The 10,912-nt window shown below is 38.8% G+C and overlaps 2 protein-coding genes across 2 annotated transcripts; both read left to right on the top strand.

Moving 5' to 3' along the window:
* The first annotated feature begins 1 nt into the window (after window position 1).
* On the top strand, window positions 2–3,505 carry rpl27 (ribosomal protein L27). The gene is made up of 5 exons (XM_056402424.1): window positions 2–71; window positions 596–678; window positions 1,566–1,735; window positions 2,846–2,956; window positions 3,421–3,505. Exons 2-5 carry the CDS (start codon window positions 598–600, stop codon window positions 3,467–3,469), a joined length of 411 nt encoding a protein of 136 aa, XP_056258399.1. The 5' UTR covers window positions 2–71; window positions 596–597; the 3' UTR covers window positions 3,470–3,505.
* A 1,572-nt stretch (window positions 3,506–5,077) lies between these two features.
* On the top strand, window positions 5,078–10,599 carry ifi35 (interferon-induced protein 35). The gene is made up of 10 exons (XM_056402422.1): window positions 5,078–5,177; window positions 5,515–5,541; window positions 5,902–5,982; window positions 6,858–7,016; window positions 7,622–7,738; window positions 7,820–7,964; window positions 9,035–9,144; window positions 9,240–9,423; window positions 9,710–9,816; window positions 9,934–10,599. Exons 2-10 carry the CDS (start codon window positions 5,527–5,529, stop codon window positions 10,138–10,140), a joined length of 1,125 nt encoding a protein of 374 aa, XP_056258397.1. The 5' UTR covers window positions 5,078–5,177; window positions 5,515–5,526; the 3' UTR covers window positions 10,141–10,599.
* Window positions 10,600–10,912: the final 313 nt, after the last annotated feature.

Genomic DNA, 10,912 nt, shown 5'->3' with positions numbered 1-10,912 from the left:
CGGTGGGGTCAAAGTTGACAAAAACCTACAGGACTTCCTTTCCTGTTAGCGGCGGCCGTAGAACAGCATCAGTGAGTGAAACTTCCCTTCAAACAATCTTCAACCATCGCTCTAAATCTGGCCATATTTACAGTTTTTATCACTCCACGCTTGTGTCAATCACTCCTCTATCCGAGATGCGATAGATATTTTCGTGTATTTCAATCGGCTTTGATAGAAAAGGGATAATTATTGCAAGCACTTCGTTGCGCTTATTTCAACATGGCGGCTTCAGTTTGCATCTGAACTGCCTGTGAAAGGGGCTTTTGTTAAATATCTCGCCTGCGCATTATGCCCCTTTTGGTCTCGTGTTAAGTAAATGATCATTGGTAGTAATTTTGTTTGTGTGTGTGAACTTGTAAGTAAATTTAAAGCCCTAGAAAGTGACTCGAGGCTAATGCTAACTTAGCCAGGCAGTAATGGTCAGTCAAACTCCATAGGAAAACCCCCACATGTTAAGTGTTTATCTTTGTCCCGTTCTCGTCAGTAATGTTGCCTGTGAAGTGTTGAACTCACTGTAGTGCCACAGTATTTAACCGTGCTTTCTTTGTGGCAGACATGGGCAAGTTCATGAAGCCTGGGAAGGTGGTAATGGTCCTAGCTGGACGCTACGCCGGGCGAAAAGCTGTCATCGTCAAGGTAAGCCAGAGCTCTGATGCTACATGTCTGCCAGTCACTGCCAGTTCTCCTATGTTCATCTTGGTTTCAAAATCAGCAGCTGTTTAACCACATTGAAATGTTAAGTGCTATGTTGGCCTGAATGAGGAACAGAGGATGTCTTCCAACATCTAAGACTTTGTGATCATAGAAAGTACTTTTACACCTGTCCTGGTGGGGAGGTTTCCCTGAGATATGATTAATCCAAGGAGACGAGATGCCTCATCATTGAAGACTTTTTGCTTTTGTAGAAGTGAAACATTAAAGACTGTTACATTGTGAAACCCACATGTGTATCTTGGCTATCGATTGCAGACTCACCATCTCTCCTTTCAGACTATTGAAGCATCACAATCATTTTATTACAGCAAATATTTATCAATCTGCCTTTTATCTTGGCTGTTCAGCAGATATTCCCCCCTAATTAATTTCTGCAGTAAAGATGCTGAGACTCTAAGCACTCATTTTTACAAAACTCATTTGAATTTATTTCCTCCATGGCAGCAACATGTCATATTAGCCTTCAGACACGACAGAAGCACTCTGGGTGTTGACGTATGTTTTGAAAGAATCAGTATTAACAGACTGAAAACCCTACCAGCAACATTATGGCTACCAACGACTATTGATGACAACACTACTCTCTCCGTTCAGAAACAGTATCTGACGTCTGCTTCTTGGCCATAAGATGAACCCCACTTTTTGAATATAATCCTAGGGGGGAAAAAAAATCTTACAATTGAGCCGATGCATTCATTTAAAATAACAGGCATTGCATCAAAGTAACACAGCTGTGTTTTTGTTTATTTTTACTGTGGATGGTCTGTGGCTGCAGTTTCTCACAGTCACCTGTTAACATCTGTTTGCAGAACATTGATGATGGCACAACTGACCGCCCTTACAGCCACGCTTTGGTCGCAGGCATCGACCGCTATCCCCGTAAGGTGACTACAACCATGGGCAAGAAGAAGATCGCCAAGAGGTCCAAGATCAAGGCCTTTGTCAAGGTGTTCAACTACAACCACCTCATGCCCACCAGGTGAGACGACCCACACAAATCTGTAATACTTGCTTGTTCTATACAGTATATACTGTAGACTTATTGATTGTCTGTGTGTTGTGTTATTGTTTAATGTGACATCAAACTGCATGTGGGAAACTGGGGAAGTCTGCTGACCAAACTAACAAAAGTCTTTTGGATATGTTTTTAACCATCATCCACATTTTTTTTTCTCCCCCCAGAGTGAGCAGCTCTTTATGCATTGCATTGTGGGAAAATGGTGTGCATTAATGACACACTCGGAAATTGACTGTATAGTGTGCATACTATCTTATTTGACACACTTAAATTTGTCACTTTTCCAGTGTGAACACAATATACTCAAACTAGCCTGGATTTTGGATTTGGCTTATATCAGCAGTTTGCCTCTTTACACACACTTCTGAGACCACAGCATGTTTGTGTCGTCTCTGGACATTTTACCTGGAGCTGCGTAAAAATGAATAAATCAGGATTTTTGTGCCTTTCCTCCGGCGAAGGAGGTATTGTGCAGTGTTGAGGAAACACTTGATTCCTTAAGAGCAGTTTAGTTTCAGTCCAGATGCAGGAATCAGCTTTAATTTCATGTTTGATAGATGTTGGGCTGTTTTAGTTGGTTGTCGAAATGAGACTAAATAAGAAATGAAATGTGATTTGAAGTGAACTGGGTGATGCTTTTGTGAGGAAATGTCTGAATTTCCCTGGACACTAGTTGTTGTTCTGGAGCAATGTTGAACGTTACACCATGATACTTGTAAATACCTGAAATGGCTGTTGGCGTAAAGATGTTGCCTGTTAAAAGCCTGCTAATTCAATTAGCTGCAGCTTTCTCTGTATGAGCTGTGGACTGACAACACAAGAATCAATGAGCAGGTTTATATTCGATGTCCACAGTTGGATCATGAGCTCATTGTTCTAGCTGTTCTTGTGCAAGGCACTTTGAGTTTCTACAGTGAAACTGCTCAGTTGTGTCAACAAGCTTCCAGATATGAATGAGTACTTGTACAAAGTTAAATAAAACACAAGAGAGACATCTGTGGTCATTATCACCTCACAGGATAACTGGAGGATATGAACATAATTTTTGTTGTTGTGCTTATTTTCCTTCAGATACTCTGTGGATATTCCTCTGGACAAAACTGTTGTCAACAAGGACGTCTTCAGGGATCCTGCTCTCAAGCGCAAAGCCAGGCGGGAGGCCAAGATCAAGTTTGAGGAGAGGTGAGTCCCTAGTCATGAGAATAAATGTAGATTTGTTGGATTCTTTTTCCTTTACCATCACTTATCTGTGTTCATATTTCAATAAAGGAAGGCCAAAAAGACAACCGAAATGATAATTTCACATGTATTTGAAAGGCAATTCAGACATCTACATTGTCACTTACCTACATGCTATATACCTACTGTATATCAGTACAAACCAGCAGCCAGAAATATTGTCCTCACCAGTCATGTTGGGTGACATGATTGTTGATTTTTGTAATAGGATAATTGTCACGTAGCAGTGCAGGAGTTACCATCAGTAATGACACAAGTTGGATTCAAACTGCTGCAGTGTCAAGTTGCGTGTTTGCTGCTTTAGATTAGACTTGATGCAGCCTTGTTGTATAAAGATGTACACTCATGAACTATGCTTAAAGAATTTTCTAGTATTTGCTAAAACTTTTTTTGTTTTTTATTTCCAGGTACAAGACGGGCAAGAACAAGTGGTTCTTCCAGAAGCTCAGATTCTAAATTCACTTGGTTTCACAATAAATGTTTAAAAATGGACTTTGTTGATTTCTTTTTGATTTCTATCTTTCTGAATTGAAATTGACAAAACCTGTGAATATAACCAAATTTACTGTGGTGCCAACCGTCAATGTTATATATTTTTGTGTGTGAGAATAATTATTGTTAAAGTTAGGTTGTGGTGTGCTGTGGACTGAGCAGGATCATGGGTCTGGTTCCTACATTTTGATACCTCAGCACTCTTTCAAATGCTAATAATCTCAGTGAGGTAGGATATAGTGACATTGAAGTCAAAATGTTATTAAATCTCCTGGTCGGCAGTTGTCTGTCTAACTAACACACTGAAAGTGTGGGAATTCAACCTTTTTTCTTTCGCAAAATGTGTTGACAAGAAATAGATTTTTATTGTAATGGGACAGATTTACAGTTTAACATCCAAACACCTCATCCATAATTTCTCACCAAATAAGTTGATTCTCTACACACACTTACATTGGTCATTCAGTGGATCTACCTCAGACCACTTGCTAATAAACCTTTAACTGGCTCCAAGCTTAAACCTAACGGTTCTACTTTACATGGTGACTTAAGGACACAATGTAATTTTACTGTTGGAAAAAGCACAAATTATATGAGCTGCTCAAATTAGTATTAATGTAGGAATACCACAATGAAGAAACAACTTATTGCCTTTTCCCTGACTCCTGTTAAAGCTTAGTTGCATCTTAACCTTAGAGTGGAGCAAACTACACGCCAGTAAATCGAGGTCAAGTAATTCTCGCTTTGAATCTTGAAAATTGCAAACACTGAGGGTGTGCTTAGCCATTAAAAACATGACTGGCTTCTTTAAGCTGACTGATATTTTACTGCCGTGGATACTTCATGTAAGGATACTCTACTACATGTATCTTTAAATGGCTTAAACGGGATTGTTGATGAAGAGAGGTGGAAAGTAACCAAACATTAATTCTGACACTGTACTTAAACACATCATTGAGGTACTTGTATTCATATTTTATGCTACTTTAGACTTTCACTCATTTATCTCACAGCTACAGTTACTTTCAGATTATGATAATGCAAAGAATATTTGTTCTAAACTAAACAAGTTCAATATAGCTTCAGCTAGTTGAAATTTCTATAAATAAATCGTATATTAAAAAATGTATAGCTTCAGCTTAACTATGTAAAATCCTACTTACAGTGAACAAATTTATCAGTAATGTATACTAACAGTCACTTTAGCCACTTTTTCTTGGAGCGTTTTGACACTGTAATTACTTTTGTTTGTTCTATTGTTTGATTGCAGGACTTTTATAATAGGTTACTTCTAATGTGGTGGTACTATAAGTTAAAGGTCTAGATATTTCTTCATCACTGTGTATATGAAAAAAATCTATAGCTATAAGATGGAGTTTAAAAAAAAAAGTATATTCCCCACTTAAGTTTGATCTGCGAATCCTCACAGATAAAATCAATCAGATGTGCAGCTATTAAACTTTTATTCCACACAGAGTACTTATTTCCTCTTGTGCTTCGCGTTTGTTGCATCGTAAAGAGGTTATATTTCCAACAGCACCTGAACGAGGCATCACATGGTGCGCATTAGCGCCCCCGGATGGACAACAGTGAGACGTTCAGGGCTTCCTTCTGCCGAGAAATGGAAACTGAAAGAATTATTTGACTTCAGAGCATTGATCGTCGAAAGGAGGTGAGTTTACACTGAGCTGCTTTAAAATTAGAAATAAATTAAATCCGCTAAGTTTAGTTAAACACAACAGAACAATGGTGTAGATACAACGTGGATGTTTTCAGCTGCCATTAGTTTTGGGTAATTTGATGTAACTGAAGTCATTCTGACGTATTTAAAGATTTGCTAGGACGTCCATTTGTTTATGTGAGTTCAGGGCCTACAGTACATTAATAGAAGTTCTGTTTAACTTTTTTTTTTACATACAGTATGTACATGTGTTAACAACGCTACAATAAGAAACACTGATTTAGTTTAACAGCATGTCAAAGCTCCAATATTTTGTATATTATTTCAGGTCACTTTCACTATGTCTTCAGATGAGGTGAGACGTCTTTCTTCATGTTGTCACGTCATTTCCGTTCTATTTATGTTGTTAAAAAATAAATATTACACAATAAAATAATTGATCAAATGCATCAGTAATATTTCTGTTACAGCACTTTTTTCTGTGGAACTACTGTAACTTTCCTGTTGGGTTTTAGTCTTAGTTACACAAGTGTAAAACTAGTTTCACTTATAAAATGACTGAATTATCCTCATAAACTTGTCTATTTAAATCACAGCTCCCTTGTTTTTTTAAACCCTGTGCTTTGATGATTGTATGGTGGTGGTGCTGGAGATGGAGGTGGTTTTCCTCTCTGTTTTTCTGTTTGAGAGGTAATCGTGTGTCCTTGTGTTTTAGGATTTCTCTCTGGTGGTGGACAAGCCACAGCCATTAGAGGACACCTTGGAGGGGATCCAGACTTTAATCAGCAACTACAAGGTGCACTGAAACTCATGATTGATCTGACAGTGGTGTAGTGAGACTGGTAATGCTGGTAATACAGTACATTGCAATTCAGTGCATTATTTCATCGTGCCTATTTTGAAACATGAGAAGGGCAGAATATAAGAAACACCTCTGATATAATGATATTTAGTACCACACCTTTAACTATGACTCAGTGCTAAAACGTGGAATTGAATTATCACATTCATGACGGCATCCAAAAAACTGGAACAATACTCTGCCGAGAGCTGTAGCTACAGAAGCCATGAAGTCGAGAAAAGAGTTTAAAGTGTTCATGTTGTCGACAAAGTCTCTCTTTTAGCATAAAATAAAAAGCAGAAACTTCACTTTGGGACAATTAGAAGGTTGCAATAACAAAGAAGTAACAGGTTTATATTCACAGATGATTCACATATTTAAATGAGGAATACGATGTTAAAACCCAGAATGTAAACAGAATATACAGATGTGGTTTTAGATAAATACAGGAGAGATTTTAAATTAGTTATTGAAAGTAATTTTAGACCTGCAAAAAAGTTATTACAGAAGAGAAGAGATCAAATTTATTTAAAAGCCGTGTTCTATACATGCTTTTGGCTGCTATGTCAATAGACTTTATAGGTAGACAGTCTATTAGTAGATCAACAGCAAATTAACTGTTTGTTAATCAAATAAGTTTTAATCATTTTTAAGCATCTTTGGTCGTCTCCAACTGTAAACTAAATATATTTGGGTTTTTAACTGCTGGCCCAACAAAACAAGACATCTAAAGACTTCACTGTGTGCTCTGAGAAACTGGGATGGACTTCTTTTTTTTTCTGACATTAGTTGCAGCCCTCATGGACGCAGCTTTGCTTCTGTATCCATAGAAAAAATATGATCAGCTGATCGAGGAGCAGAAAGAGCTGGCCATCGCCAGAGACGAACAGCAGGAGATGATTCAGAAGTTCAAGGAGCGCTCCCTCAAACTGAGCCAGGATCTGGACGGGGAACAAAACTCCAACAAGCAGAAGATTGAAAATGAAAAGGTATGGCTCTTTATTTGAGGACGATCTGAATCCTTGGTGCTTGATCTTTTACAGTTTTGGGGAAACACCCACTGTGATACCACTGATTGGGGCGTGGTCTGAGGGTATCACACACGTTGTTGGGACAAGGACAGGACAACACTGAAAACAATAAAATAAAATAAAATGCACAAACATACATGATATTCTAAAAACAAAATTTAGCTTAAAGGAATAGTTTAACGTTTGGGGAAATAGGTTTATTAACTTTCTGACAAGACACATTATGTTTCACTTGTTTAAAAATGACACTGGACTCATTCTCATGTAAAGAATCAACACAGCCACATTATATTCATTGGACACTGACTCGAGAAGATCTGTTTTATGATTTCAGGGAGATGATGCATCATTAAAAGTAAATATTTGAAGTAAAATAGCAATAAAGGCAAAAGAGAATATCATCAAAGGGAGGAAAATATAAAGAAAAAATGAGATAAAATACTGTAAAAAAGCATTTTTCATATGTTTTTTCCACATATGATCATTTCAAATGTGGGTCCCATTAATAAAACAATAGGTTGCTTTTTCTTTGCCTTATCACTGTCTGAATGTCTGTCGTCTAGGCGAAGCTGGATTCACTAAAGGGGGAGGAGTTCGAACTCATGCAGGAGATCAAGAGAGTGGAGGCCGCCCTGAGGAAGGAAGAGGACACAAACAACCATCTGAAACAGCAGACTCATGTACGTGAACCTCGCAGCACACGCCGCTCTCTGCAGCTTGATCCACGACGTGTCCAGTAAACTTGTACCTGTTGGTTTCAGGTGCTCACCGCTGTGCCAGAGAAGAAGGTCGTCTTCCTCGGGCAGACGGTAAAAGCAGCCCAAACACAAACGTTTGAAATGAAATCACGTATAGTTTATCCGATGGAGGAGGGAACGGCGCTCATTACCTTTGAGGATGAAGTCGGTGAGTTTGCCTGATGTCCCCTGTTTAAATTAATTCATCTGTGTTTATTAGAAGTAGTGAATTTCTATATTATTTTTTAAAGGTGCCTCACAGGTTTACATAAAATACAACAAGAACTTCAGGGAGCGATCAAAAGTATGGAAAACTAAATATTAAACATAAAAAACATAAAACCACTGGAGTAAAAAGGAATTAAAAAAAAGCCAACCTTTACACATGGTGTTTTAGATGAGATACAGATAATCTGTTACCAAGGGTCGGGGGTTTCCACAGTGTTGGAGCTGAAGCATTAAAAGCATGATCTCCTCTCGTCAACATGGCTGCCAGATTCAAAGGCTTTTGGTGCAGAATTAGAAAATAAAACATCAGAAAAATTTAGAAAGTAATCAACTAAAACCTAAGTTGACTTCTGTTGTATTTCCGCGTTTTCCCGTAGAATCCATGGAGGGAAGTGGGGGTCTGACTGTTGGGGATCGTTTGTAGTGTTTGTTTAAAAGTCAGTAGGGACTCTATATCAAAATTTAAGGAAATTGTAAACCTATGTGCTAGTAAACACCAATATTGTCATCTGCTGCATGTACTTAAGTGTTAATGCTTCTCTCAACAACACAGCTCAAATTGTTTGTTTGTAAATTGTAATTGTGAGACAAGTCTGATTCTTTGAGTCTGTTCACTTATTTAAAAGTAACATTACTAACTGCTAAATTTGTTTGTCGTACTGAGGCTGAAAACATCAGGTTACTTTATAAGCAGATACAGGTAGTACATGTCTGGGTGCAGCTTTGCCTGCATGGCCAGATGAGACCACCAGGGGGCACTGAAACAAAAGTGATTCTGTCCCTTCATCTCTAAGTACTGTACCTGTCAGTCACAGATGAAAGCAGCATCTAATCTGTGTTAGGTTAGACCATGGGCATTAGGTGTTAAATGCACCTTAAGGCCCTATTATCATTCATCTGATTTATCTGAAGACTTCAGACACAGGAAATACTGACATGTTTTTTATTATATTGGACCGGTTTTGGCAGCTATTCTGAAATCCTGAATATCTATATTCCCTCTGTCATTAGTGGCCAAGAAGGTCCTGGACATAAAGAAGCATCGGGTGGATCTGGGAGGAGAGTGCAGCATCACTGTGGAGGCCAGGCCGGTTCAACTGATGATGCCCAAGCTGGTGGAGGTGCAAACAAAGAGACTGAGTGAGCCCAGCCTGAAGTTTCAGTCGCAGCAATAACTTCCTTTAACTGCTCTGTGCCCGTCTCTGTCTCCTTCCAGATCGACTCTGAAGTTTGTCCTCAGCGTATATTACTCTCCGACCTGCCCAAAATGGACACAGAGATGTTGATGAACAAGCTGGAGATCTACTTCTCCAAGGGAAAACACGGAGGCGGAGAGGTGGAAGAGTGCGAGATGCTGCCTGACTCTGGGACTATGGTCCTCACATTCGTGGAGAATAACAGTGAGCTACTGAGATTATGTTGGAATATAGTTATAGATGAATGTTATTCAGTGGAAATAGATTGAGAGGACTTCTGGAGGTAATGGGGAATATTGTAGACTACAGCTCTTTTTAAATATTTTGAAACACGATTAGTATTATAAAACATGAGTTGCAGGCTATGCACCTGAAAGGGAACTCTAGATTTCCTACGGTACAGACAGCTTTATGTATTTTCAATTGTAAAGTTCACTGTCTAAACCCCATTTCAGTCTTAATCCCCACTAATAAAACTTTCTTCTATCAGTTGCCGGAGGTTTGACAGAAACAGAGTACCATGAAGTGAAGATAAAAAATAAGATCCACAAAGTGAGAGTGACTCCTTTTCTGAATGGAAAAATTACAAACTTAAAGGTAAGCATTTGCCAGTTGCCCGGGTTGCACAAGGCTCCCCACCATCAGAGATGTTTTTAAAATAAGTCTAGATAAAGTTGCAGCACCCTCTTTTGTCTGCGGCGATTTCCCTTCCAGACCAAGATGTCCGTGTGTCCTCGGACGGTGCTTATGACGGGAATCCATCCCGTCATGGAGCACGAGACCCTGCAGGATCTGCTGGAGATCCACTTCCAGAAAAGCAGCAACGGTGGCGGAGAGATCGAAGCCTTCCTCTACAACCCGCTGGGTCAGCAGACCTCCGCGCTGTTTGAGAGCGTCTCCAAAAACAAAGAGGAGAAGTAGACTGTAGGTGTGCAGAACCTCCAAAAAGAAGCGTCTCGGGTTCAATGTGATACCATTTACCTGATGTAATGATACACCCCTGTCAACACAATCTGTTTTAGTCCCATTTCTGTTTTCATACCTCTTGTGATGGACGTCAGTACATTACAGAGTAAAGTTCTTGTTTAGGGATGTTTTTTGGTGTCGATAAAACTGCCTCAAGAAGGCTTCACCTGGTGATATTAATTCTGAGAATTATAGAATTTGTCAGAGGGTGAATTCAGTGTAGTTATTTAAAAAATATAACTTAAAAGTAATCTCTATATTTACTGTGTAGCTACAATGATGCAATAACCTCATTAATCAACAAGTTATCTGTTCTTTTTTGTGTGTAACTGGTCAAACTTTATGGAATAAAAATGTAACACATCATGTACATTTTGGCACAGTGTAATTAAACTGGTGTAAGAAATGAAATGACACAGGACTAACAAGTTTTTGTTGTTGGTGTAAAAAAATTTAAAAACAAAAACTTATTTGCCTTGTGGAGTGTTTGATTAGAAGATTGATTATTGGTCTGTTAAGGAAAAGGTCACAGGCTCGTTATCTTAGATTAGCAGAAAGGCTAGAAAAGGGGGAGCAGCTAGCCTCCCTTAGGGAAAACAAAATCTGCCTGAGCATATATGTTGCCTGACGGAAGAATATGAATGCGCTAAAAGACCCCCCCCCATTCCTCTTTACAGGACGCCCTAACTTAAGGAGACACAAAACATGTTAGCTTTGGGGCATTTTG

This window comes from Seriola aureovittata, chromosome 17 (genome assembly GCF_021018895.1).
Source record: "Seriola aureovittata isolate HTS-2021-v1 ecotype China chromosome 17, ASM2101889v1, whole genome shotgun sequence".
Taxonomy (NCBI): domain Eukaryota; kingdom Metazoa; phylum Chordata; class Actinopteri; order Carangiformes; family Carangidae; genus Seriola; species Seriola aureovittata.
The sequence above is the reverse complement of the archived record's forward strand: the minus strand, read 5'-3'. Positions and strand labels throughout refer to the sequence as shown.

What these genes read in the sequence shown, in the direction of transcription:
- ifi35 (XM_056402422.1), top strand. An exon ending in AGAAGATTGAAAATGAAAAG is followed by an intron (nt 7,017 to 7,621) that starts GTATGGCTCTTT and finishes TCTGTCGTCTAG; the next exon opens with GCGAAGCTGGATTCACTAAA. An exon ending in ATCTGAAACAGCAGACTCAT is followed by an intron (nt 7,739 to 7,819) that starts GTACGTGAACCT and finishes TGTTGGTTTCAG; the next exon opens with GTGCTCACCGCTGTGCCAGA.
- rpl27 (XM_056402424.1), top strand. Translation starts at nt 598, where the DNA reads ATGGGCAAGTTCATGAAGCCTGGGAAGGTGGTAATGGTCCTAGCTGGA. An exon ending in GAAAAGCTGTCATCGTCAAG is followed by an intron (nt 679 to 1,565) that starts GTAAGCCAGAGC and finishes ATCTGTTTGCAG; the next exon opens with AACATTGATGATGGCACAAC. An exon ending in AAGATCAAGTTTGAGGAGAG is followed by an intron (nt 2,957 to 3,420) that starts GTGAGTCCCTAG and finishes TTTTATTTCCAG; the next exon opens with GTACAAGACGGGCAAGAACA.